The 27,940-nt window shown below is 48.9% G+C and overlaps 1 protein-coding gene across 2 annotated transcripts; it reads left to right on the forward strand.

Moving 5' to 3' along the window:
• Nucleotides 1-16,960: 16,960 nt before the first annotated feature.
• MYL9 (myosin light chain 9) lies at nucleotides 16,961-26,403 on the forward strand. 2 transcript variants are annotated; one of them, XM_081097958.1, is made up of 4 exons: nucleotides 16,961-17,116; nucleotides 20,314-20,522; nucleotides 22,692-22,853; nucleotides 23,742-26,403. In XM_081097958.1, the coding sequence occupies exons 2-4, from the start codon at nucleotides 20,339-20,341 to the stop codon at nucleotides 23,912-23,914; spliced, it is 519 nt and encodes a 172-aa protein (XP_080954084.1). In that variant the 5' UTR covers nucleotides 16,961-17,116; nucleotides 20,314-20,338; the 3' UTR covers nucleotides 23,915-26,403. The 2 variants fall into 2 exon arrangements, with proteins under 2 accessions (XP_080954084.1, XP_080954083.1); XM_081097957.1 differs by lacking the exon at nucleotides 16,961-17,116 and adding an exon at nucleotides 19,062-19,365.
• Nucleotides 26,404-27,940: the final 1,537 nt, after the last annotated feature.

Raw genomic sequence — 27,940 nt, forward strand, 5'->3', positions numbered from 1 at the left:
CATTCAGAGCGCTCACTCTGGTGGGGAGACAGACACTGAACCTGCATCCAAGTCTACAGCAGGTGGTAGCAAGCTGTGGGGACCTGCGATGGCACCACCAAACCTGCCTGGCCAAGAGCACTCTGGTCAGCTGGAAGGACGTGGGTGTTCACTAACTTCTGCGGACGGGGATTCTAGGCAGAAGGATGGGAGGCTCTGATGCCCTGTGGTGAGAACATGCCTTTTAGAAAGGCCTGGGGCAGGCTAGGTTGCAGACACTTGGTCTCCCAGTGACTCAGGCCCAGAGGATGCACAGAGCGACCTTCCCAGGAGCTTTACTCGGGCTGCCCCCCCTCCCCGGTGGGGCCTCTCAGAGCGCACCCCAATCCTGTGGGCCAGACCGCTCGTGCTCAGAATGCGTGCTCTCATCTCTGGACCCTGTTAGTGACGCTGAGCAGTGACCATGGGTAGCTCTGATGAACTAGAACTGGAGCCTTCATGGGCCTACCCCTACCCTGAGATGTAGCTGGGGGTGACTTAAAGGGTAAGTGAAGGGGTTTCTTGGGCACAGCCACTCAGGGTGTGAGTGAATGCAGGAGACAGCCAGGCTGGATTAAAGGGCAACCATCCAGCTGGCCGCACAGCTCTCCCCATGCCGGGCCTGTGGGGCCAGGGTAGACTGTTACCCCTCCGAGCATGAGTGTTGCTGCTGCAGCAGGGGAAGGGCCTTGCGTTTTGGTCAGGTTCTTAGGGAAGGACCCTGGACTCCTTGTATCAGCCCGGGGGGGGGGGGGGGAGTGTCTGATGTGTGGAATCTGGGCCCCCTCTCTGCCCCTGGCACAGCAGTGGAGGAACCCCCTGCCCTGATTTGAAAGAATAGTATAATGAACACCACACCATGTCCTTTACCCAAAATCACCAATTGTCAATATTTTGCCATAGTTGCATCATCCCTCTCAGGTACATACACAGTTTTCTCGCATCCATTTGAAAGTAAGCTGCATCCGCCACGCTGCTTCACCCCTATACAAATACCACACAGCTCCTGAGAACAGGGACATCCCTGCATGACCACAGTTCTCTCACCACCCTCTAATGCAGGGGTCCTCAAACTACGGCCCGCGGGCCACATGCAAATACAAATATTGTATTTCTTCCCGTATTGTTTTTTTACTTCAAAATAAGATGTGCAGTGTGCATAGGAATTTGTTCATTGTTTTTTTTTAAACTATAGTCAGGCCCTCCAATGGTCTGAGGGACAGTGAACTGGCCCCCTGTTTAAAAAGTTTGAGGACCCCTGCTCTAATGCATCAAAATTACAACTAATATACAGAACAACTATCATCCAGAACTGGGAAAGCTGGCTGAGTGGAAGCACTACAATTAGGGAGGTATAGAAGAAAGCGCACTGAGACTGGTAGGAGGTGCGGAGGCACAGAACGGGCTGGTCCAGCACCCGGGTATGCTGCTTTTTTAATCATGAGGAAGATCACCGCTTTGGAGGCTGCCTGGAGGAGCAAGGAGTCCCAGCTCCACACCAGACCCCCAGCCCAGGGTTCCGAGAGCTGGGGAAAGAAGACCCTACAGGCAGTAAGAACTACAGACTGTAAAAACATGTATGAATTGGAGCTGAGTGATACACAGGCTGCTAGAGACCCAAATGCTCCTCTTAAAAGGCGGCACCGCAAACTGAATTTACAAGCTCCCACTTGTTCTGAGCTCCAGTGTTGGGCAAGGCTCTGGAGGACCCAGACAGGTACGGGAGAAACTGGACTGTCTGGCATCAGGGCAGGAACACAGGGCTGGCTTTCTTCCAGACTGAGGTGCTCCCAGCAGTCATTGTTTCTGTGCTGGGACCTCCTGGATGCAGGGCTGACTGGCAGACATTTCTGTTTGCTCTGCCCTTGTGATTCCCTGAGACCCCCACACCCACCAGATTTACAACCCCACCCAAGCTGTGTGCAGTGGCTTTTGCATATGAATGGCCTGTCCTTTCTCAGCCTAAACCCTATCAACCAAGCAACAGCTGGGTCAGGGAGCCCCAAAGCTATCAATAAAAGGCCGGCACCAACACCAGCCTGCCTTTCTTCACAGCTGGGCCTTGTCTGGGCACTTCCAAATCTGATACAAAGAGGAGAAATCTGCAGATCTCTCTGTAGCTCCTGCTGGGTGGCCCTAGACCAGGGGTGGGCAAACTTTTTGACTCGAGGGCCACAATGGGTTCTTAAACTGGACCGGAGGGCTGGAACAAAAGCATGGATGGAGTGTTTGTGTGAATATAAATTCAAAGTAAACATCATTACATAAAAGGGTACGGTCTCTTTTTTTTTTTTTTTTAGCTTTATATCATTTCAAACAGGCCAGATCCGGCCCACGGGCCATAGTTTGCCCACGGCTGCCCTAGGCAGTGGCTCACTTTGCACCTCCTTGGAGATCCAAGAGACAGTGTACCCAGTGATCAGTGTGAGACCATACCAGATTACAACTCTTCACATCCATAAGTGACATACTCAAGGGGCAGATTCAGTGAGCACCAAAGCCCCAATGAAGCAAGTCCTGCCTAATAAGGGTGTCTCCTGCACAGCAGCTCTCCCACTGTAGTCACAGCTGGTCCCCACAGCCAGTTAGCCTGGAGGTCAATTTCTCCCAGTGATACCAACAATAATCAAGGCTCAGCTACAAGACTGTGCACACAGCCCACAAAGGGGTGCACCAAGAGTGTCTACCTCAGGTGATTGGGGAGGCTGAGCCACTGGGCCCTATAGGACACCTAGCACACAAAGCTACTCTATCAACTCAAGGAGACTTAGCAGCTACCCAATACATAGAAACAAACACAGGGAAGCAGCCAAACCTGGAGAAAAAGAAACATGTCACAGATGAAAGAAATGGAAGAAAGCAAAATACTGGATATAGAGTTCAAAACCACAGTTATAAGGTTACTCAAGAATCTTCCAGAAATCTCCAAGGAACTTAGTGAGACCTTCAAGGATCTTAGTAAGAATGCCAAAAAAATGGAAAAGGGCCAGTCAGAAATTAAGCATACACTAACTGAAATAAAGAATAATATACAAAGCTGAAACCGGTTTGGCTCAGTGGATAGAGCGTCGGCTTGCAGACAGAAAGGTCCCAGGTTCGATTCTGGTCAAGGGCATGTACCTGGGTTGCGGGCACATCCCCACTAGGAGGTGTGCAGGAGGCAGCTGATCGATGTTTCTAAATCTCTATCCCTCTCCCTTCCTCTCTGTAAAAAATCAATAAAATATATTTTTTTTAAAAAAGAATAATATACAGGGATTCAGCAGTAGACTAAGGATCCCAAGAATCGAGTCAATGATTTTAAATACGAGGAAGCAAAAAACACCTAACCAGAAGAGCAAAAAGAAAAAAGAATAAAAAAATATGAAGATAGTGTAAGGAGCCTCGGGGACAACTTAAAGCCTACTAACATCCGAATTATGGGGGTGCCAGAAGAAGAGAGAGAGCAAGATAGTGAAAACATATTTGAAGAAATAATGACAGAAAACTTCCCCTACCTGGTGAAAGAAATAGACTTACAAGTCCAGGAAGCACAGAGAAACCCAAACAAAGGAATCCAAAGAGGACCACACCAAGACACATCATAATTAAAATGTCAAGAGCAAAAGACAAAGAGAGAATCTTAAAAGCAGCAGGAAAAAAAGTTAGTTACCTACAAGGTAGTTACCCATATGACTCTCAGCTGATTTCTTAACAGAAACTATGCAGGCCAGAAGGGAGTGGCGAGAAATATTCAAAGGGATGAATAGCAAGAACCTACAACCAAGAATACTCTACCCAGCAAAGCTATCATTTAGAACTAGAGGTCCGATAAAGACCTTCACAGATAAGAAAAAGCTAAAGGAGTTCATCACCACCAAACCAGTATTATATGAAATGCTAAAGAGTATTCTTTTTTAAAAAAAATTTTATTATTGATTTTTTACAGAGAGGAAGGGAGAGATAGAGAGTTAGAAACATCGATGAGAGAGAAACATTGATCAGCTGCCTCCTGCACATCTCCTACTGGGGATGTGCCCACAACCCAGGTACATGCCCTTGACCGGAATCAAACCTGGGACCTTTCAGTCCGCAGGCCGACGCTCTATCCACTGAGCCAAACCGGTTTTGGCTAAAGAGTATTCTTTAACAAGAGGAAGAAGAGGAAAAAGGTAAACATAAAAAAAATATATGAACAGGAGAAACAAAGATGGCAGCATACGCAAACACCTGAAATTGCTGCCTTGCACAACCACTTCAAAAATACAACTAAAAGACAAAACAGACATCATCCAGAATCACAGGAAGGCTGGCTGAGTGGAAATTCTACAACTAGAAGGACAGAGAAAAGCACACTGAGACTCAGAGGAGGTGCGGAAGTAAAGTGCAGAGGTATGGAGGCACACGTGGAAAGGGCTGGCAACTGAGGACGAGGTTGTCTTTTTCAACTGGGAGGGAGACACAAGCTCCCAATGACCCTGACTCCAGTTCTGGGTCAGTCTCTGGGGACGCAGACTCATACGGGGAGAAACTGGACTGTCTGGCAGTGAGCAGAACTCAAGGGCAGCTTTCTATCATTGGGGCTTTCAGCAATTACCACGGGCCACTGAGACCCGGAACCTCTTAGGGTAGGACTGAGGAGCAGCCATAGCTGTTTGCTCCGCCCTGTTGATTCCCTGAGACCCCCGCCCCACCCAAGCTGTGCGCAGAGGCTTTTGCATATGAATGGCCTGGCCCTTTGCAATCAAAAATTACCTAACAAACTGCAGTTGGGTCAGAGAGACCCAGATCATCCAAAAGAAGGCCCAAGGCCCCACAGCAGCTTGCATTGCTTCACAGCTGGGCCTCATCTGGGCACCGCCAAATCCCAAACAAAGAAGAGGAATCTGCAGATCTCTCTGTATCTCCTGCTGGGTAGTTTCGGGCAGAGGCTAAATTAGCACCTCCTTAGAGATCCAAGTGCCAGTGTACCCAGTGGTCAGAGTGGGACCATCCAGATTACAACTCCTCAGATCCATAAGGGACACACTCAGGGGGCAGATTCAGTAAGCACCAAAGCCCCACTGAAACAAGTCTTGCCCCAGAAGGGTGTCTCCAGCACAGAAGTTCTCCCACTGTAGACACAGCTGAATCTCACAGCCAATTGGCCTGGAGGTCAATTCCTCCCAGGGATACCTACAACAATCAAGGCTTAACTACAACAAGACTGTGCACAAAGCACACAAAGGGGTGCACCAAGAGTGTCCACCTCAGGTAATTGGGGAGGCTGAGCCACTGGGCCCTATAGGACACCTAGCACAGAAAACCACTCTGTCAACACAGGGAAGCATAAAAAATGCGGAGACAAAGAAACAGGTCACAAATGACAGAACCGGAGGAAAGCAAACTACTGGATATAGAGTTCAAAATCACAGTTTTAAGGTTTTTCAAGAATTTTCTAGAAACCGCAGATAAATTTAGTAAGACCCTCAATAAGTCTAGTGAGACCGCCGATAAATTTAGTAAGACCCTCAATAAGTCTAGTGAGACCCTCGAGGATATGAAAAAGGACCAACTAGAAATTAAGCATACACTGACTGAAATAAAGAATATTATACAGACTCCCAACAGCAGACTAGAGGATCGCAAGAATCAAGTCAAAGATTTGAAATACGAAGAAGCAAAAAACACACAACCAGAAAAGAAAAAAGAAAAAAGAATCTAAAAATATGAAGATAGTGTAAGGAGCCTCTGGGACAGCTTCAAGCATACAAACATCTGAATTATGGGGTGCCAGAAGAAGAGAGCGAGCAAGGTATTGAAAACCTCTTTGAAGAAATAATGACAGAAAACTTCCCCTACCTGGTGAAAGAAATAGACTTACAAGTCCAGGAAGCGCAGAGAACCCCAAACAAAAGGAATCCAAAGAGGACCACACCAAGACACATCATAACTAAAATGCCAAGAGCAAAAGACAAAGAGAGAATCTTAAAAGCAGCAAGAGAAAAACAGTCAGTTACCTACAAGGGAGTACCCATACGACTGTCAGCTGATTTCTCAACAGAAACTTTGCAGGCCAGAAGGGAGTGGCAAGAAATATTCAAAGTGATGAGTAGCAAGAACCTACAACCAAGATTAGTTTACCCAGCAAAGCTATCATTCAGAATTGAAGGTCAGATAAAGAGCTTCACAGATAAGAAAAAGCTAAAGGAGTTCATCACCACAAAACCAGTACTATATGAAATGCTGAAAGGTATTCTTTAAGAAGAGGAAGAAGAAGAAGAAAAAGGTAAAGATACAAATTATGAACAACAAATACACATCTATCAACAAGTGAATCTAAAAACCAAGTGAATAAAAAATCTGATGAACAGAATAAACTGGTGAATATAATAGAATCAGGGGCATAGAAAGGGGAGTGGACTGACAATTCTCGGGGGGGAAAGGGGTTGGGGGTGCAGGAAGAGACTAGACAAAAATCATATACCTATGGATGAGGACAGTGGGTGGTGGGAGTAAGGGCAGAGGGTGAGGTGGGAACCGGGTGGAGGGGAGCTATGGAGGGGAAAAAGAGGAACAACTGTAATCTTAACAATAAAGATTTTTAAAAAAAAAGAAAAAATATGAACAACAAAGTGACAACAAATACACATCTATCAACAAGTAAATCTAAAAATCAAATGAATAAAAAATCTGATGAACAGAATAAGCTGGTGAATAGAATAGAATCAGGAGCATGGAAATGGAACAGACTGACGATTCTCAGAGGGAAGGGGGTATGGGGGCTGTGGGAAGAGATTAGACAAAGATCTTTTATGTATGCAGTACCTATGGACACAGACAATAGGATGGCAACGGCCTGGGGTGGGGTGGGAACCAGGTGGATGGGAGCTATGGGGGGGGGGTGGAAAGAAGGATATCTGTAATAATCTCAACAATAAAGATTTAAAAAAAAAAAAGCACAAACCACTGTTGTAAGCTCAGGTGATCAGGAAGGCTGCACCACTGAGCCCTACAGAACACCTACTACATAAGGCCACTGTATCAAGTATGGAAGATGTAGCAGCTCTACCTAATACAGTGGAACCCCATTTCTCTAACTTAATTCATTCTGGAAGGCTGTCTGAAAATCAAATCATTTTTCCCATTAGAAATAATTTAAATTGAATTAATCCATTCCAGACCCCCAAACAACTCCATCTATTTTTTAAAATTAAATCTTTTTTTAAAAATATATTTTATTGATTTTTTTGCAGAGAGGAAGGGAGAGAGATAGAGAGTTAGAAACATTGATGAGAGAGAAACATCAATCAACTGCGTCCTGCACATCTCCTACTGGGGATTGTGCCTGCAACCCAGGTACATGCCCTTGACCGGAATCGAACCTGGGACCATTCAGCCCGCAGGCCGACGCTCTATCCACTGAGCCAAACCGGTTTGTTTAATAAAATTAAATCTTTATTGTTCAGATTATTACAGTTGTTCCTCTATTTTTCCCCTCATAGCTCTCCTCCACCCGGTTCCCCTCCCACCCTCCGCCCTCAACCCCCACCACCGTCCTCATTCATAGGTGCACGATTTTTGTTCAGTCTCTTTCCGCATCCCCCACAGCCCTTTCCCCCTGAAGAATAGTCAGTCCACTCCATTTCTATGCCCCTGATTCTATTATATTCACCAGTTTATTCTGTTCATCAGATTATTTATTCACTTGATTTTTAGATTCATTTGTTGATGGATGTGTATTTGTTGTTCATAATTTGTATCTTTACCTTTTTCTTCTTCTTACTCTTCTTAAAAGATATCTTTCAGCATTTCATATAATACTGGTTTAGTGGTGATGAACCCCTTTAGCTTTTCCTTATCTGTGAAGCTCTTTATCTGACCTTCAATTCTGAATGATAGCTTTGCTGGATAAAGTAATCTTGGTTGTGGGTTCTTGGTATTCATCACTTTGAATATTTCTTGCCACTCCCTTCTGGCCTGCATTGTTTCTGTTGAGAAATCAACTGACAAGTCGTATGGGTACTCCCTTGTAGGTAATTGACTTTCTTTCTCTTGCTGCTTTTAAGATTCTCTCTTTGTCTTTTGCTCTTGGCATTTTAATTATGATGTGTCTTGGTGTGGTCCTCTTTGGATTCCTTTTGTTTGGGGTTCTCTGCGCTTCCTGGACTTGTAAGTCTATTTCTTTCACCAGGTAGGGGAAGTTTTCTGTCATTATTTCTTCAAAGAGGTTTTCAATATCTTGCTCTCTCTCTTCTTCTGGCACCCCTATAATTCGGATGTTGGTACGCTTGAAGCTGTCCCAGAGGCTCCTTACACTATCTTCGTATTTTTGGATTCTTTTTTCATTTTGCTTTTCTGGTTGGGTGTTCTTTGCTTCTTTGTATTTCAAATCTTTGACTTGATTCTTGCGATCCTCTAGTCTGCTGTTGGGAGTCTGTATAATATTCTTTATTTCAGTCAGTGTATGCTTAATTTCTAGTTGGTCCTTTATCACAACCTCGAGGGTCTCACTAGATTTCTTGAGGGTCTCATTAAGTTTATCAGCGGTTTCTAGAAAATTCTTGAAAAACCTTAAAAGTGTGGTTTTGAACTGTATATCCAGTAGTTTGCTTTCCTCCATTTCTGTCATTTGTATCCTGTTTCTTTGTCTCCGCATTTTTTATGCTTCCCTGTGTTGATAGAGTGGTTTTCTGTGCTAGGTGTCCTATAGGGCCCAGCAGCTCAGCCTCCCCAATTACCTGAGGTGGACACTCTTGGTGAACCCCCTTGTGGGCTTTCTGCACAGTCTTGTTGTAGTTAAGCCTTGATTGTTGTAGGTATCCCTGGGAGGAATTGACCTCCAGGCCAATTGGCTGTGAGAATCAGCTGTGTCTATAGTGGGAGAACTTCTGTGCTGAAGACACCCTGATGGGGCAAGACTTGCTTCAGTGGGGCTTTGGTGCTCACTGAGTCTGCCCCCTGAGTGTGTCCCTTATGGATCTGAGGAGTTGTAATTGGATGGTCCCACTCTGACCACTGGGTACACTGGCTCTTGGATCTAAGGAGCTGTTAATCTAGCCTCTGCCTGAGGCTACTCAGCAGAAGCCAGGTGTAAAGCAACACAAGTTGCCGTGGGTCCTTGGGCCAGCTGCAGTTTGTTAAGTAATTTTCAGATTACAAAGGACGGGGCCTTTCATATGCAAAAGCCTCCTTGCACAGCTTGGGTGGGGCGGGGTCCCAGGGGATCAACAGGGCAGGCAGAGCGAGCAGTATAGCTGCTCTCAGTCCTGCCCTCAGAGGTCCCGGCAATCTCTGTGAGCGCCTCCGAGAGAAAGCTGCCTTCGAGTTCCAACCGATGCCAGACAGTCCCGTTTCTCCCGAATGAGTCTGGGTCCCCAGAGACTCACCCGGAACTGGAGTTCAGAGCTTGAGACTCCCTCCCGTTTGAAAAAGACAATCATGTCCTCAGCCGCTAGCCCTCTCTGCATGCACCTCTGCACCTTTGTATTTTACTTCCGCACCGCACCTCCTCTGAGTCTCGGTATGCTTTTCTCTTTCCTTCTAATTGTAGAATTTCCACTCAGTCAGCCTTCCTGTGGTTCTGGATGATGTCCGTTCCATCTTTTCGTTGTATTTTTTTTCTTTCTTTTTTAAATGTATTTTATTGATTTTTTTACAGAGAGGAAAGGAGAGGAATAGAGAGTTAGAAACATCGATGAGAGAGAAACATCGATCAGCCGCCTCCTGCACACTCCCCACTGGGGACGTGCCCGCAACCAAGGTACATGCCCCTGACCGGAATCGAACCTGGGACCCTTGAGTCCGCAGGCCAATGCTCTATCCACTGAGCCAAACCGGTCAGGGCCTTTTAGTTGTATTTTTGAAGTGGTTGTGCAAGGCAGCAATCTCCAGTGTTTACCTATGCCGCCATCTTGGTTTCTCTCCAACTCCATCTTTTAACCTTCCTTATACACAGTACTAGTATATGTATAATGTACTGTTTATAAATAAGCACTTATCATAAATTTATTAAACTACCCCCTACTAGCTTTAAACAATTTTTTTTATATATCACTGCCTCAGAAATGCTATCACCAGCTAACTGCTTTTCATTTATCTAATCAACAATAGTTTTTCTACCTATTCAATTGCCTGTAATTGTTGTTTTGTGAGCACTTTCACACCCTTTCCATCATTAGCACTCTTGATGGCCTCTTTATGTTTTAAAATTGTGCTAATCATCGATTTAACCAGCAACAAAAGCATTCTCTCCTTTGTTTGTTGCCTGAGATGCTATTTGTCATGCTGAGGTATCAGCATGAAAGGGTTGGCAGGTTGAAAACCAACTGAAGTTTTGGTTTGACAACTGAGACATTTTTTCTGTGAACAACTTGGTTGAAAACTGAATTGTTCGAGATGGGAGAGGTATGAGAAACAAGGTTTGACTGTACATAGAAACATACACAGGGAAGCAGACAAAATGAGGAGACAAAGAAACATGTCCCAAATAAAAGAATAGGAGAAATCTCTAGAAAAAGAACTAAATGAGCCCTAACCGCTTTGGCTCAGTGGATAGAGTGTCGGCCTGCGGACTGAAAGGTCCCGGGTTCAATTCCCATCAAGGGCATGTACCTGGGTTGCGGGCACATCCCCAGTAGGAGATGTGCAGGAGGCGGCTGATTGATGTTTCTCTCTCATCGATGTTTCTAAGTCTCTGTCTCTCTCCCTTCCTCTCTGTAAAAAATCAATAAAATATATTTTAAAAAAAAAGAACTAAATGAAATAGAGTCAAGGGAGAAACCAAGATGGCGGCATAGGTAAACACTGGAAATTGCTGCCTTGCACAACCACTTCAAAAATACAACTAAAAGACAAAACGGACATCATCCAGAATCACAGGAGGGCTGGCTGAGTGGAAGTTCTACAACTAGAAGGAAAGAGAAAAGCACACTGAAACTCAGAGGAGGTGCGGAAGTAAAGTGCAGAGGTACGGAGATGCACGTGGAAAGGGCAGGCGGCTGAGGATACGGTTGTCTTTTTCAATCAGGAGGGAGTCTCAAGCTCCCGGCTGCTCTGAACTCCAGTTCCGGGCGAGTCTCTGGGGACGCAGACTCATACTGGGAGAAACTGGACTGTCTGGCATTGGGCAGAACTCGAGGGCGGCTTTCTCTAAGAGGTGCTTGGAGTGATCACCGGGACACTGAGACGCGGGGCCTCTTAGGGTGAGACTGAGGATCTGCCATAGCTGTTTGCTCCGCCCTGTTGATTCCCTGAGACCCCTGCCCCACCCAAGCAGTGCACAGAGGCTTTTGCATGTGAAAGCCCTGGCCCTTTGCAATCTGAAAATTACCTAACAAACTGCAGCTGGGTCAGAGAGACCCAGAACTTCCAAAAGAGGGCCGAAGGCCCCACAGCAGCTTGCATTGCTTCACAGCTGGGCCTCATCTGGGCACCTCCAAATCCCAAACAAAGAAGAGGAATCTGCAGATCTCTCTGTACCTCCTGCTGGGTAGTTTCGGGCAGAGGCTAAATTAGCACCTCCTTAGAGATCCAAGTGGTCAGAGTGGGACCATCCAATTACAACTCCTCAGATCCATAAGGGACACACTCAGGGGGCAGACTCAGTGAGCACCAAAGCCCCACTGAAGCCGGTCTTGCCCCAGAAGGTTGTCTCCAGCTCAGAAGTTCTCCCACTGCAGACACAGCTGAATCTCACAGCCAATTGGCCTGGAGGTCAATTCCTCCCAGGGATACCTACAACAATCAAGGCTTAACTACAAGATTGTGCACAAAGCCCACAAAGGGGTCCACCAAGAGTGTCCACCTCAGGTAATTGGGGAGGCTGAGCCACTGGGCCCTATAGGACACCTAGCACAGAAAGCCACTCTATCAACACAGGGAAGCATAAAAAATGCGGAGACAAAGAAACATGTCACAAATGACAGAAATAGAGGAAAGCAAACTACTGGATATAGAGTTCAAAACCACACTTTTAAGGTTTTTCAAGAATTTTCTAGAAACCGCCAATAAATTGAGTAAGACTCTCAAGAAGTCTAGTGAGACCCTCAAGAATATGAAAAAGGACCAACTAGAAATTAAGCATACACTGACTGAAATAAAGAACAGTATACAGAGTTCCAACAGCAGACTAGAGGATCGCAAGAATCAAGTCAAAGATTTGAAATACGAAGAAGCAAAAAACACACAACCGGAAAAGAAAAAAGAAAAAAGAACCCAAAAATATGAAGATAGTGTAAGGAGCCTCGAGGACAACTTCAAGCATACCAACATCCAAATTATGGAGGTGCCAGAAGAAGAGGGAGAGCAAGATAGTGAAAACATATTTGAAGAAATAATGACAGAAAACTTCCCCTATCTGGTGAAAGAAATAGACTTACAAGTCCAGGAAGCGCAGAGAACCCCAAATAAAAGGAATCCAAAGAGGACCACACCAAGACACATCATAATTAAAATGCCAAGAGCAAAAGACAAAGAGAGAATCTTAAAAGCAGCAAGAGAAAAAAAGTCAGTTACCTACAAGGGAGTACCCATACGACTGTCAGCTGATTTCTCAACAGAAACTCTGCAGGCCAGAAGGGAGTGGCAAGAAATATTCAAAGTGATGAATAGCAAGAACCCACAACCTAGATTACTTTACCCAGCAAAGCTATCATTCAGAATTGAAGGTCACCTAAAGAGCTTCACAGATAAGAAAAAGCTAAAGGAGTTCATCACCACCAAACCAGTATTATATGAAATGCTGGAAGGTATCCTTTAAGAAGAGTAAGAAGAAGAAAAAGGTAAAGATACAAATTATGAACAACAAATACACATCTATCAACAAGTGAATCTAAAAATCAAGTGAATAAAAAATCTGATGAACAGAATAAACTGGTGAATATAATAGAATCAGGGGCATAGAAAGGGATTGGACTATTCTCGGGGGGGGGAGGGTGCGGGAAGAGACTGGAAAAAAATCGTACACCTATGGATGAGGACAGTGGGGGGGTCTTGGGGGTAAGGGCAGAGGGTGGGATGGAACCGGGTGGAGGGGAGCTATGGGGGGGAAAAAGAATAATAATCTGAACGATAAAGACTTAATTTAAAAAAATAAATAAAGTAAAAAAAAAGAAATAGAGTCAAGCAAATTACCAGATACAGCCCTGGCTGGTGTTCTCAATGGTTACAGCACCGCAGTAACCATTGAAAAGTCACAGGTTCAACTGACATAGAAAAGTCACAGGTTCAACTCCCAGTCCAGGGCACGTACCTGGGTTGCAGGTTGAATCCCTGGCCCCAGTTAGGCCATATGCAGGAGGCAACCAATCAATGAATCTCTCTCCCATCTCTCTCTCTCTCTCTCTCTCTCTCTCTCTCTCTCTCTCTCTCCCTTCCTCCCTCCCTCCCTCCCTCCCTTGCGCTCTCTAAAAAATCAATGGGAAAAATATCCTCAGGTGAAGATTGACAAAAAATAATTTTTTAATGGGTAAAGGATTTTTTAAAATATATCTTTATTGATTTCAGAGAAGGAAAGAGAGAGAGAAACATCAATGATGAGAGAGAATCACAGACTGGCTACCTCCTGCACATCCCCTACTGGGGATTGAGCCTGCAAACCAAGCATGTACCCTTGACCTGAACCGAACCCAGGACCCTTCAGTCCACAGGCCAACATTCTATTCACTGAGCCAAACTGGCTAGAGCCAAAAAGACATTTTTAATTAAAATTACCAGGTACAAAATTCAAAACAGTGGTTATGAGGATGCTCAAGGAACTCACTGTGAACTTCAATAGCATAAAAAAGGACATGGAAACCATAAAAAAGAACCAGTCAGACATGAAGGATACACTAACTGAAATGAAGAATATATTACAGGGAATCAAGAGTGGAGTAGATAAAGCAGAGAATTAAATCAGTGATATGGAAGCTAAGGAAGCAGAAAAAAAACAACACACCAACAGAAAAGCAAAAAGAAAAAAGATTCCAGAAAAATGAGGATGTCTAAGGAGCCTCTGGTACAACTTCATACCTACCAAAATTCACATCATGGGAGTGCTGGAAGGAGAAGAGAGAGAGCAAGAAATTGAAAACCTATTTGAAAAAATAATGACAGAAAACTTCCATAATCTGGGAAATAAAATAGACATACAAGCCCAGGAAGTGCAGAGGGTCCAAACAAGAGGAATCCAAAGAGGCCCACACTAAAACACATCATAATTAAAATGCCAAGGGTTAAAGACAAAGAGAGAATCTTAAAAGCAGCAAGAGAAAAGCAATTATTTACCTACAAGGGAGCTCCCATAAGACTGTCAGCAGAAACTTTGCAGGCCAGGGGTACTGGCAAATAATATCAAAGTGCCCTGGCTGGTGTGGCTTAGTTGGTTGAGTGTTGTCCCATGCACTGAGAAGTCACCAGGTCAATTCCCTGGTCAGGGCACATCCACAGATTGCAGTCTTGAGCCCCAGTATAGAGTGTGCAGGAGGCAACTAATAGAGGGTTCTCACTCATCAATGTTTCTCTCTCTCTCTCTCTCTCTCTCTCTCTCTCTCTCTCTCTCTCCCCCCCCCTTCTTCTCTCTAAAAAAATCAATTTAAAAAAACACATATTTTAAAATTCACTCCCTCTCCCCCACCTCAGGATTTGCTATGTCCCTTTATTTAAAAAAGAAAAGGAATACGAAAAGAAAAGAAATAATCAAAATGATACAAAGCAAGGACCTAGAACCATGATTACTCTACCCACAAAAACTATCATTCAGGACAAAGAACTTCCCAGACAACAAAAAGCTAAAGGAGTTCATCACCACCAAAGCAGTATTACAAGAAATGTTAAAGGGTCTCCCTTAAAAAGAAGTAAAAGAGACATGAACTCCCCCTCCCAGGAGTAAGCCCAAGCCTTTCCCTTCCCCCTCTTCTTCCCTCTCAGTCATGCATCTCCAAAACTCTAAGGCAGCGGTTCTCAGCCTGTGGGTTGCCAACCTGTGTGTCATGACCTCTTTGGGGGGGGAGTCCAACGACCCTTTCACAGGGGTCACCTAAGACCATCGGAAAACACATATATAATTACATATTATTTTTGTGATTAATCACTATGCTTTAATTATGTTCAATTTGTAACAGTGAAAATACATCCTGCATATCAGATATTTACATTACGATTCATAACAGTAGCAAAATTACAGTTATGAAGTAGCAACGAAAACAATTTTATGGTTGGGGGTCACCACAACATAAGGAACTGTACTAAAGGGTCTCGGCATTAGGAAGGTTGAGAACCACTGCTCTAAGGGATCCTATAAGATTTGCAACCAGCCTAACCCCAGCTCATCCCAAGCTAACCTCCTGAATCTGTCTCCAAGTCCCACTTTTTTTCTGACTTCTTAGTGAGCCAAAGCAGTCCCATGAGGGCTCTCTCTCCTGTTGTTTCTTCTATTTGAGTCCTTCCTTGCTTCACTGTTCCCAGCTTTAATAAACATGCTCTCAAAATAAAAATATGAACAAAATGTCCATAAACATATATATATCAACAATCATTTTAAATGCAAATGGACTAAATGTTCCAATCAAAAGGCATACAGTGACTGTATGGATAACAAAACAAGACCCTTACCTATCCTGTTTACAAGAGACTCACTCCAGACTGAAAGACACACAGACTGAGAGTAAAGGGATAGAGAAAGACAGTTCATGAAAATGGAAACAGAAAAACAAAGAAGCTGGAGTAGCAATACTTATACCAGACAAGAAGACTGTAAAACAAAGGCTGTAACAAGAGACAAAGAAGGACCCAACAACTCCACTTCTGGGTATTTATCCAAAGAAACCCAAAACACTAAATCGAAAAGACATATATACATCCCTATGTTTACTGCAGTATTATTTGCAATAGAAAGACAAGGAAGCAACCTAAGTGTCCATCCATAGATGAATGGATAAAGAAATGGTATATACAATGGAATATGACTCAGCCATAAGAAAGAATGAAATCTTGCAATTTGCAACAACATGGATGGGCCTAAAGAGTATTATGTTAAGTGAAATAAGTCAGACGGAGAAAGACGAATGCCAGATGATTTCCACTTATATATGGAATCTAAAAAAAAAAAAAAAAAAAAATGAACAGCCCTGGGCAGGTAGCTTAGTTGGTTAGGTCACCATCCCGATATGCCAAGGCTGTAGGTTTGACCCATGGTCAGGACTCAATTAGTGAGCCTAGCCCGTATGGCTCAGTGGTTGAGCATCAACCCGTGCACCAAGAGGTCGTCGGGTTTGATTACCAGTCAGTCAGGGCACATGCCCAGATTTGGGCTCGATCCCCAGTGTGGGGCATGCAGGAGAGAAATATCAATGTTTGAGAGACACCTTGACTGGTTGCCTCCCGCACGGAACCCGTAGGGGAGTGGAGAGCGAACCCACAAGGGAGGTACGTGCCCTTGACCAGGACTTGAACCTGGGGCCCTTCGGTGGGCAGGCTGACACTATAACCACTGAGCACACTGGTCAGGGCTGGACAGGGTACAGGACTCTTTCAGCCACTCTGCCACTGCAGCCTCATCGCCACCCTCCATTGTACAGGAGGTTAGTCCTGCCTAACCCCCAACTGCGCCCCTCCCCGCAAGGGCCTGACTGGTGGCCCTCGGCCTGAGGACAGCGGCTCCTCTCTGAGGCGCCTCTTCTCTGGGCCTGGAAAACAGTCCTACTTGGTCTGGCGGAAGGAAGGCCTTCCCTGGGGATGGCGCCCGGCAGTGGGGCCTCGAGGGAAAGTTGGGGGTAGGGTCTGAGAACTGGAGGTCCCTGGATGCTTGCTGGCCTCGCTGGAGAGGGGACGGCCCAGCTAAACCCCCCTCCGCAGGCTGCGGGGACGAGAGGGGGGCACTTCACCCCATCTCCTCCCCCATCTCCAATGAAGGGGGGCCGAGGATCACCAGTAGCGCCCCCGCCTTCCAGCCCAAAGGCGGAGGCCAAATAAGGGCCGGATTGGCTGCCCAGGCCCCGCCCCACAGCGCGCACATTCTTCTGCCTTGTAAGGCCGGCAGCCCGCCCCGCTCGCCCGCCCCACCCCTCCCCGACGGCCTCCGCACGGCTTCCCACCGGCTCCGGCTCCGCACCCGGCTCCGCACCAGCTCTGCGCACCGGGAGTACCTTCTCCGCACCAGGTGGGCGCCTCCCAGGTGGCCTAGGGAAGGCGGTATGACGGCCGGATGGGATGTCGGGGAGTCTCTGGGCAGGGACACCCGTTGTGGGTTTGGGGCTGCGACGTGGCTTGGGTCCCACAGGGATTCTGGCGGGGACCGGGCAGCAGGGGGCTGTTGTGGGCTCTGGGAGCCAGTGGTCCTTTGGCAAAGGAAGACTGTCGGGTCCCTTTGCTGTGGAGTCGCCAAGCCCAGGGCTCCAGGTGCGGGAATCCAGCAGGGGGCTGAGGTCGCAGGTGTTCCCTGCCCCGGTAGACAGACCGTGTGTCTCGGACAGAAAACAGCCCCCTCAGGCTCCGCGAGATCCCTCCAGAACATACCTGTCCTGGGCAGGGGAGAGGGATGGATGGGGTAACCCCACCCCAAACGCACGCACCAAAGCTGTGTGCCAGGCACCAGGCTTCCGGGCTCTGGGCCATCTGCCCATTTGTGCCTGTTGCCTGGGAAAGGTCTGCCAAGGGCCCTAGGGCTCACCCCTGGGGGGCTCAGCCCTAGAGGCTGGACAGGAGACTCCCGCCCTGCTCTTCCCCAGCCCTCCAGCTACGCTGGCTGCTCTGAGTCAGGTAACAGCCTCAGATGAGGTGGCTCACAAGTGAGGCATCTGGCACTGACAGCCTCAGGGACCATGAGGTAATGGGGGGCACAGGCCTTGTCTTTGCTGTTATGGGGGGAGGTGGCTCTAGTTACAGCCAAGTACCAACTCTCTGATCCCTGGTGTCCAGGACCCCAGGTCAGGGCAGGTGATGACCCCAGGGCTAGGGGCCCAGCCTCTCTCTGACCCCAGTCCCTCCACCAAGCCTAGAAACTGCCTCTGGTCACACAGAGATCTCAGCTGCCACCATGAGCCTCTTAGGATATATGTTTCCTTCTATGCTCAGGGCCATTTGCCACCCACTGACCGAGGTCCAGCCCCAGGGTCCTGGCTTCCAATTGGACTCTACCCCTCTCATGGGCGTTCTACTTCCCTTCTTTTTTTTTTTTTTTTTTTTAAATATATTTTATTGATTTTTTACAGAGAGGAAGGGAGAGGAATAGAGAGTTAGAAACATCGATGAGAGAGGAACATCGATCAGCTGCCTCCTTGCACACCCACTACTGGGGATGTGCCTGCAACCAAGGTACATGCCCTTGACCAGAATCGAACCTGGGACCCTTCAGTCCCCAAGCCGACGCTCTATCCAGTGAGCCAAACCGGCTAGGGCTCTACTTCCCTTCTTAGGTCTCAGTTCTTTTAACTGCACATTGGGGCACTGCCCCCCCCCCCCAAGATTGCTGGAATGGACAAACTGTATAGTTGTAAAGTTCTGTGCTCTCAGTCATGAAGGCAGAGGGGCCCATCCAGTGTCAGAGCTGTGGTGAGCTCCTGGTCATTCCTGCCTCTGGCTGTGGCTCCCTCCTCCTGGCCACGTCCGCCCTAGAGCTTTGCAGCTGTGAGTGATGATGACCATCACAGCCTCTGCCGGTCCAGCGGGCTTCTCCTTGGCTGCCTCCTGTGGGTGCCATCAGTCAAAGTCCCCGAGAGCACCCGGCTCAGGGAAGGATTGGGCCCCTGAAAGCACTAAACCACAGGAGGGAAGGCACTCCCTGCCGATGGTACCATCCCACTCATGGTGAGAAGGGCTTCTGCCTGCCTCCCGGGAGCATGTAGGGCCAGGTGTGTCGGCCACGGGGGACACGGCAGCCCGTGTCTCATGACTACAGGCATCTGTGGCCCTGGGGAAGGGCTGGGGATGGCCAGGCTCCCATCTCAGGAATTAAGATCTCAAAGGCCAAAACCAGAGAATGTCTTCAACATGATCATACAGAGGCCTGGAGACAGCTCGGGGAGCACTCACAGCCACACAATTTGGGGTTAAAAAAAAAAGGCGGAAAAGGCTTTCTGGAGGCCCTGGACCAAGGGATTCAGCACAGGAAAGAGGAGGCAGCAGCCTGGAGCTTGGCCAGGCCCAACTGCCCCAGCCAGGAGCCATACAAGCACTTGGCCTTTAGGGGCAGTCCCCACAACCACGACAAGGGTTCAGGGGAAAGCCCCGTGTTGGGCCTTAGTTTCCCGGTCTGTACAGTAGGGACCGTGGACCAGCCACAGTTGCCCTCACCATCATTTGACAAACAAGCATCTGTTAGCCCACTGTGGGCTTTGGTGTACATTGGGATTTACGGCAGCCTGACTGATGGTGAGGGAGAGACCTTCACATGCTGGTTGTCAGAGCAAGGTGAGGAACTGCTCCCCAAGGGGTATCTCAAGAACTGGGCTGGAGAAGGAGCACATCCAGGGGGAGAGTCCAAGAAAGAAAGTCTGGGGGTATCTAGGGTACAGCTTAAGGTCCAGCTGGGCAGGACCACAGGGGCAGGAGGGACAGTGAGGGTCCCGGGGTCAGCCAGAGAGAAGGGTCTTGAATACCAGGCTGAGGGCCCAGACTTGCTCTGGGTGATGGTGGAACCTTTGGGGGATTGAAGGTGAAGTGACAGGTGCAGGTCTCAGTCTGTATGGATAGAGGCTAAGAGACCAGGTCTACAGAAGGGGGACAAGAAGCTGGGTTCTCAGCCTGAGGGGGCCTCACACCCCTAGAAGCACTGAGGAGTGAGAATAGGAGTAGGGCCACCCACCTAGAGGCTGGTCAAGTGTGGGCAGCTGTGGGAGGGGACGTGCCCAGAGCACTGGCCTTCCAGAACCTCCAGAGCAGGGAGCACAGAGGGGTGGGGAGGAGGAATGTCAGGAATGCAGGGCCACAGATCCAGCTCCTTCCTGCTGGGGGGGTGGCAGGGAGCCCCACCTTGTCATTTGAGAGATGAACAGTCCGTAAGTGCTCTTAAGGATTAAAAGAGATAAGCATGGAAATGGTTGGCATTGAACCCAATCCTAAGCGTTTTACCCAAACAGTCACAGCAAAAATAACGTACTCTGTGCCTGGCACCATTCCAGGGCCTTCCTGGGCGCTAAGTCAGTAATCACTGCTTCTGGGCCCTCCTCATGTCCCCAGTCCCAGATGAGGAAACTCACTCCGAGAGACAGAGGACGTTAAAGGGCCTTGCATGTCTGCTTTGGGATGAGCTGAGTGGCAGGAGCCCCAAGCCTGTGGGAGGCCTTGGAGGCCAGGCACAGACACTGACAGTTGCTCTGGCCAAGTCACAGGCTCTCCCCCCACATGCACTTCCTGCAGGGAAGCCCCACCCACTGAAGCCAAGATGTCCAGTAAGCGAGCCAAGGCCAAGACCACCAAGAAGCGGCCACAGCGGGCCACATCCAATGTCTTCGCGATGTTTGACCAGTCCCAGATCCAGGAGTTTAAGGAGGCCTTCAACATGATCGACCAGAACCGAGATGGCTTCATTGACAAGGAGGACTTGCATGACATGCTGGCCTCCCTGGGTGAGTAGAGACGGGGTGGGTGGGGTCTAAGTGGGCCCGGGAAGGTTCTGCATCTGGAATAGGCTGATGGAGCACTTCCTGTGAAGTGACATGGGGTACCCACCCTGAGAGTAAGTGCCATTACTTTCCCCACTTAACAGATTGGGAAACTGAGGCATGGCAGTTCAGCAGACAGGCTCACTCCAGGGCAGGACTGCCTCAGGCAGATGTGTGGATTGGGCTGCCTTATACCATTTCATTTAAAGCAGGGGTAGGGAACCTTTTTTCTGCCAACAGCCATTTGGATATTTATAACATCATTCACGAAATATAATTTAATATAAATTTATGTTGCTATGAAAAAGCTCTTAGATTTGTTGAATTTCAAGTCCCGCCTGTGGTTGCCGTGGCAGGACCAGACCAAATGATTTCGTGAGGCTTATAAAGCCCAAGGGCTGGACATTCCCTACCCAATTTAAAGAAAGGGGTCAGAGACTAAATAAAATCTGAACTGCATAGACTTTCCATTGTACGGAGGGGGAAACTGAGGCTTAGAGGGGAGGCCAGAGCACCTCTGTTCCTTCAGAGTCACCTGTGCCAGGCTCTCAGAGCCTCTCTGACTCCCGTGACTGCCCCAGAATCAGAATCTTAGAGCTGAAAGGGCTCAGGAGTCTAGTACAATTCACCATTGCTCAGATGGGGAAACTGAGCCCAGAGGCCAGGCCTCCAGACACCACCACCCTAGCCTGTGGCCCTGCCCCACAACCGTCCTCACATGCAGGCCAGACAACCACCCTCAGCCCCAGTTCCAGGCGCCCCCTTTTTCCAGATGGGAGCATCTGAGCCAAACATTGGCTGGGGAAGGGGGAGCCTCTGGCAGCAGAGAAGGCAGCCTGTGGTATTCAAGCCCCTGTGTCATCCCCTGGCACTGCTCCTCACAGCTGGGTGGCCCCACTTGGTGCCTGTGGCCCTCATGCACCCACAGTGTTGTCTGGTGGGAGGACTGGGCAGCCCTGAGTGGGAAGGGTGACATCAGACACTGCCCCCCACCCTGGGCGCCAAACCTCTCCCAGCTTCTGGCCAGACTTACTTGAAGGTTCCCTCCCCATGGAGGTCACCTACAGGGAGGAGGACTGAGGCCTGATGAGGGGAGGGGCTGTGGGTCCTGAAGTCCTAGCTCCTCCCAGGCCTCACCCATCCCTGGGGACACAGCAGGGTGAGTGAGGCTCAGAGGAAACAAGGACACGGAGATTCCTTCCCGCTTATGAGAAGGGCCCTAAGCCCCAGAGACTCGCTGACAAGCCCTGGGTGTCCACACAGAAAACTCACACTCCTGTTCACAGCTCCTGTCAGTGGGTCCACTGACCACTCACCGCCTCTGGTTAAGAACATTGCCCTCAGGTTAAAAAACAAGAGCAGCAAATAAAATAGGAAGAAGCAGCTCTGCAGGTATCAGAGTGTAAATTTCAAAGCAATTCTATTGAGTAGATGTGACCATCATTCCCACTTAACACATGAGGAAACAGAAGCTCAGAGAGGTTTAATTTGCCCACGGTCACACAGCTACGAAGTGGTAGAGCTGGGATTTGAACTCAGCAGTTGATTAGAGTCCATAGGACTGTGCTAATAGTTATGTGCATTTACAACCATTGCCTTCGCCATCTTCTTAATTCTCCTAAGAGGCCGGAGAAACGGAGGCACAGAGCCTTTGTGAACCAAATCTCACTGTTTTAACCACTTTTGAAACAGAGCCTAGAATCTGGGGTCTGGCTGCCTGGGTTCGAATGCTGGCTCCACTCTTTCCTTGCCGTGTGACCACAGTCACCTCACCTCTGTGCCTCAGGTTCCACACACGTGAAGTAGGTGTAGGAACACTGGCCATACAGGGAGGTGCCAAGTTAGTGCAATAAGGCCGGTGAAGCAGCGGACACAGTGAGCAGTCAGCAGATGGTAGCTCTTACATGTTCGAGAGCGTTCCCACTCTCAGAGATCAAGCCCAGAGGAGGGGACGCATCAAGGCTCCCATGAGAACCCCAAAGAGAGAGCAGTCAGACAGCTGGCTGCCCAGCAAGATGCCTACCAGTTTATACAACTTCCTATCACCGGTCTGTAGGACTCACACACTGGGCCACGAAGGGAGGGCCAGGGGTGGGAGAGGCACAACAGGCATGAATGCCTCCCCCGCCACAGGGAAGAACCCCACGGATGAGTACTTGGAGGGCATGATGAGCGAGGCCCCTGGACCCATCAACTTCACCATGTTCCTGACCATGTTTGGGGAGAAGCTGAACGGCACGGACCCCGAGGACGTGATCCGCAATGCCTTTGCCTGCTTCGACGAAGAGGCCTCAGGTGGGCAGCCTCCTGGAGGCCTGGACGGGGCTGGGGCTGAGCCCCTCACCTGGGTACCCCCATGTATACACGTGGGGCTGGGTCATGCCGGGGCTTTGGGGCCGCTGCCCCCACAGGCCAGAACATAAATCGCCCATCTGCTGGTTTGGGCACCCGAACTGTAAAAGACACGTTGTTCCCTTTCCAAATGCTAAACCCAAAGAGTCCACATCCGCCAAGCTTCCCACTTCTCAGTTCACCTGCTGGCCCAACACACTCTGTCTCTGCTTTAGATTTTTCCAGAAACCAAACGGTTTCAGGCCCTGCTGGCCGACAAGGTACAGACACCAGCCCACATCCTCAAATCTTCAGAAGGACTTCCCGTCCCACAGCTAGTTTCCCTGGGACAAGCCAGGGCGAGGCTGGCGGTGGTAGTTTCACAGTTTCTTGGGGACCACAGGCCTAACTGTGCTTGGAACATTTTCCTGACTGCCTTCACAGCACTGTTTTCACCCCCCATTTTCCAGTTCAAACAGGCACACCAGAGAGGGTAAGTAACTTGCCCCAAGTCACACAGCTAGGAGGAAGGGGGATCAGCATTCAAATTTGGGCAGTAGAACTCTGGGGTTCATGCTCCAAAAGCAGGACATACCCAGTCCCCCACACTGAGCCCCAAGTTCCCCACAGAAACACCTCCCAGACAACCCCACTGCAGAACTCTACCTTCTAGGGCCCTGGCGAGCTAAAACTGACCAGAGGCCAGGGTTGTTCCCCACCCCCATCCCCCATCCCCCACCCCCAATATGCTACAAGGTCTACAAGGACTGGTGGGAGTGCTGAGGGGTAGGGGATGTTGGCTGTGTCCCAACCTGCGTCCCTGTATCTCATGTACCTTGTCCCCACCCCCAGGTTTTATCCATGAGGACCATCTTCGGGAGCTGCTCACCACCATGGGTGACCGCTTCACAGACGAGGAAGTGGACGAGATGTACCGTGAGGCACCCATTGACAAGAAAGGCAACTTCAACTACGTGGAGTTCACCCGCATCCTCAAACACGGTGCCAAAGACAAAGACGACTAGGCCTCCCAAGGCCCCCATGTCCAGCCCCTGTCCCAGTCACCTGCTCCACACACACACAGTCTGCACCTGCTCATGCCCAGGGGACCTACTCAGGGGAGCCTCCCTCTGAGGGATTAGGGCCCAGCTCCCAGTGGAGGAAACAGGCCCAGAGAGGCAGTGCCAGGCAAGGATCACACAGCCGCTGTGAGGCAGGTGTGCCCACTGGCCCTCCAAGGAAGGATCATCTAGGGAGCTGGGCCAGAGGGCTGGGCCTGAAGGTGCCAAGGGAAGACCCCGAAGGAGAGCCCAGGCTCGGCTGTTGCCTGCCCATCCCCGGGCTGTCCCCACAGGAAGGGCCCTGTGCACCACTTCAAGTGCACCCCATGCGGGGCATGAAGCCCTTTCCCAGACACTGCCACAAACACGAACCTCACCCCACACGGTCCTCCCGAGGACAGGGTGACAGAGCCCCCTTGCCCTGCCCAGAACACCCCACCCACGGGGAGTGGGCTCCTCCGAGAGGCGGAGTCTAATAGAAGGCTGAACACTGCTTTGGTCCGTGTGTCTGTGGTCTGTGAAATAAGGGCCCAAGAGACTCCAAACAACCTCCCACCTTCTCCCATCCCCAGCGGCTGCCCATTCCTCCCCTCCAGCCCCGACTCCCAAGGTCCAGCTGTGACCAGACCAGCAGCTTGGAGTGGACAGAGGTGCTGAGAGAAACAGCCTCCTGGGAGGTAGAGGGCAGAGTGGGAGGAACTACAGGAATCGCCATAGCAAATCCCAGTGGGGGTTCTGGGCCCCTGAGGGGGCAGGGGTCAAGGTCATACGGCCGTTAGGAGTAGAGTCTGCATCTCCAGGGCCACCTCAGTGTTCCTGGAAAAACAGTCTTTGGAAACTGGGAAGGGCACATCCCAGTAGCTCAGGAATAGAGGTGGGACTGAGCTGGTTTCACAGATTCCTGAGGTCAGCTCCAGGCAGCCACCAGGGGTGCTCTGTACTGCACTGGCCATGGCTAGAGGGTCATTTCAGTCACATGACTAGCAATACAGCTGGCACAGCTTTTTACACATGCAGGAGTCTGGCAGAGCTGGGATCCCTCTTGCTTTGAATGATGGGGACACTGACAACAGTGCCTGGGGCTTAGGAGGAATGGAAATATTGCCAGAATGAACTAAGAAGGGCAGGGACTGCCTACGGTCACCTAGTGTAAGTGGGGCACAGGGAGGGCTTGACCCCACCTTCGGGACCGCTAGGGGGGTCAGGCCAGGACTGGACACATCCCACGTGACCCCAGCAAAGGTCAGGGAGCAGGTGAGGGCCTGCCTGGCTTGGTCCTACTGCCTTCCCTGAGGGTCACCCAGAGCCATTCAGCCACAACACACAGTAAAGGCCTGAGATCAGCACTAGGGGGACCCCACCCTGGCCCAGGAGGCCCTAACCTCCTACAGCCTCTGCTCTACCTCAGCACTAGGCCCCAGTCAGAACCCCATGAAACCCTTCTTGCCTCCAAACTGAGCCCGAAGAGTCCCTGACCTCAACTCCACACAGAGCCAGCTCCAATCAAGTTCCAGCTGGGCCCCCAGTACTACCCCAGGTTTAGTCCCAACCCCACCCTGACCCTGGCCCTAGCCCTGAGTGACCCTCAGCTCAACCCAGTGCTGAGCCTGACTACCCACTCACTGCAGCCGGCCCTGAGGGAGTCCCAGATCACTGGCCACACAGGCCTGACACAGGGTCACAGGTCATTCTGCAGAGCCGCTGTGGAAACCAAAGGCTTTCCTGGAAGAAGGCAGGGACATGTGGTTCCCTAACCACATTGGTGGAGGGACAGACAAATATATCAATGGAATGGAGAGTCCAGAAGCAGACACACACATCTGTGGAACTTGTTATATGACAAAGGTGACAGATCAGTGGGGAAAGGAGGGACTCACTAAATGGACCTGACACCCACTGAAGGGTCTACAGTGAAAACATTCCCAATACCAAGTACTGGTGAGGGTGAGAATGGGGAACACCTAGAATTCTCACACACTACAGAGGGGTACAAACAGGTACAACCACTTTGGAAATTTTTGGCTAAAGCTGAACAGACATCTACCCTAGGATTCAGCAATTCCTGTCCTAAGTATGTACATACCCAACAGAAATGTGGACACATGCTCACCAAAAGGCAGGTGCAAAAATGCTCACAGCAGCACCACTATAATAGCCCTAGACTAGAAGCAACCCAATCTGCCCAGCAGAATGAACAAAGGAATGACAATGAACCACAGCTCCATGCATGGATACATCTCACCAACAGGTCAAGTAAAAAAACCAGGCACAGGATTCGATCAAGAGACAGAAACCACGCTGGTTATTTCAACAGAGATTACTTAATATAAATAATTGTTAACTAGGTATAAAGTTTAAGTTAAGTAACAAAGGGTAAAAAGAGAACACAACACAAGCTTTTTGAAAATATGGGTGGAAGTATAAGACACAACAGAAAATTTGAATAGAGTGATCCACACAAAGAAAGTGAAAATATTTGCAAACCATGTATCTCATAAGACACTTGTATATAAATAACTCACAAACTCAATAAAGAGAAATAACCCAATTTAAAAATGGCGAAGGATATGAAGAGACATTTCTCCAAAGAAGATATGCAAATGGCCAGTAAGCAAACAAACACAACGATGCTCAACATCACTAGGCATTGGGAAATGGATGGCAATAATAACAACAACAGAAAACAGCTAGTGTTGGGGAGGATGTGGAGCAATCGGAGCCCTCTACACCGTGGGAAGAAGTGTAAAATGGTACAGGTGTTTTGGAAAATAGTCGGACAGTTCCTCAAAAGGTTAAACAGAGACTTACCATACGACTCAGCAATTCCACTCCTAGGAAAATAACCAAGAAAATAAAAGCAAACATCCACACAAAAACTTGTACACACCAACGTTTATACAAGCATTATTCAAAATAGTTCCCCCCCCCCAAAAAAAATAGAAATAACCAGATGTCCAGCAACTGATGAATGGATAAGTAAATATGGTAGCGCCACACACTGGAACATTATTCAGCAGCTAAAAGAATGAAATACTGATTCACACTACTACATAATATATCTCAAAACACCATGCTATGTGATAAAAGTCCATAACAAAAGACTACATGCAGTGTGGGGCAAAAGTAGGTTTACAGTTGTTTATGGAAAATAATACAATAATCTAATAAAAGAGAAACATGCAAATTAACCATACCTCTGCTACACCCACAAGCCATGCCCACCACCCAATCAGGAGCAGATATACAAATTAACCCGATGAAGATGGCAGCAGCCATGGAGCTGGAGTGAGCAGGAGGCTTGGGTTGCCCCTGGCAATGGAGGAAGCCAAGCTTCCTGCCTGCCCTGCTGGCCCTGAGCTCCGCTCAAGGCTACAAAGTTTCAATTATAGAAGGTAAATAAATCCCAAATACCTGCTTCCAGCCTGTGGCCATGGCCAGCCTGAAAACGGCCATCAGCCCCTCACCCAGGCTGGCCAGGCACCCCAGCGGAACCCTCACCCTGATCCAGGACACCCTTCAGGGCAAACCAGCTGGCCCCCACCTGTGCACCAGGCCTCTATCCTATATAATAAAAGGGTAATATGCAAATTGACCCTAACAGCAGAACAACTGGGAATGACTGGTCACTATAACACACACTGACCACCAGGGGGCAGATGCTCAATGCAAGAGCTGCCCCCGGTGGTCAGTGTGCTCCCACAGGGGCAGTCTCTCCCGCCTCCTCTGCAGCGCTGAGGATGTCCGACTGCAGCTTAGGCCTGCTCCCCGCTGGCAAGTAGACATCCCCCGAGGGCTCCCGGGCTGCCAGAGGGATATCTGACTGCCAGCTTAGACCCAATCCCCCGGGGAGCAGGCTTAAGCCAGCAGGTGGACATCCCCCGAGGGGTCCCAGACTGCAAGAGGGCACAGGCCGGGCTTGTGCACTGGGCCTCTAGTCCTATATAATAAAAGGGTAATATGCAAATTCTCCATAACAGCAGAACAACCAGA

Source organism: Myotis nattereri (genome assembly GCF_964212035.1).
Source record: "Myotis nattereri genome assembly, chromosome: 8".
In the NCBI taxonomy this organism is placed as follows: Eukaryota; Metazoa; Chordata; class Mammalia; order Chiroptera; family Vespertilionidae; genus Myotis; species Myotis nattereri.

What these genes read in the sequence shown, in the direction of transcription:
- MYL9 (XM_081097957.1), top strand. Translation starts at nt 19,346, where the DNA reads ATGCTGGTTGTCAGAGCAAG. An exon ending in ATGCTGGTTGTCAGAGCAAG is followed by an intron (nt 19,366 to 20,313) that starts GTGAGGAACTGC and finishes CACTTCCTGCAG; the next exon opens with GGAAGCCCCACCCACTGAAG. An exon ending in CTTCGACGAAGAGGCCTCAG is followed by an intron (nt 22,854 to 23,741) that starts GTGGGCAGCCTC and finishes CCCCACCCCCAG; the next exon opens with GTTTTATCCATGAGGACCAT.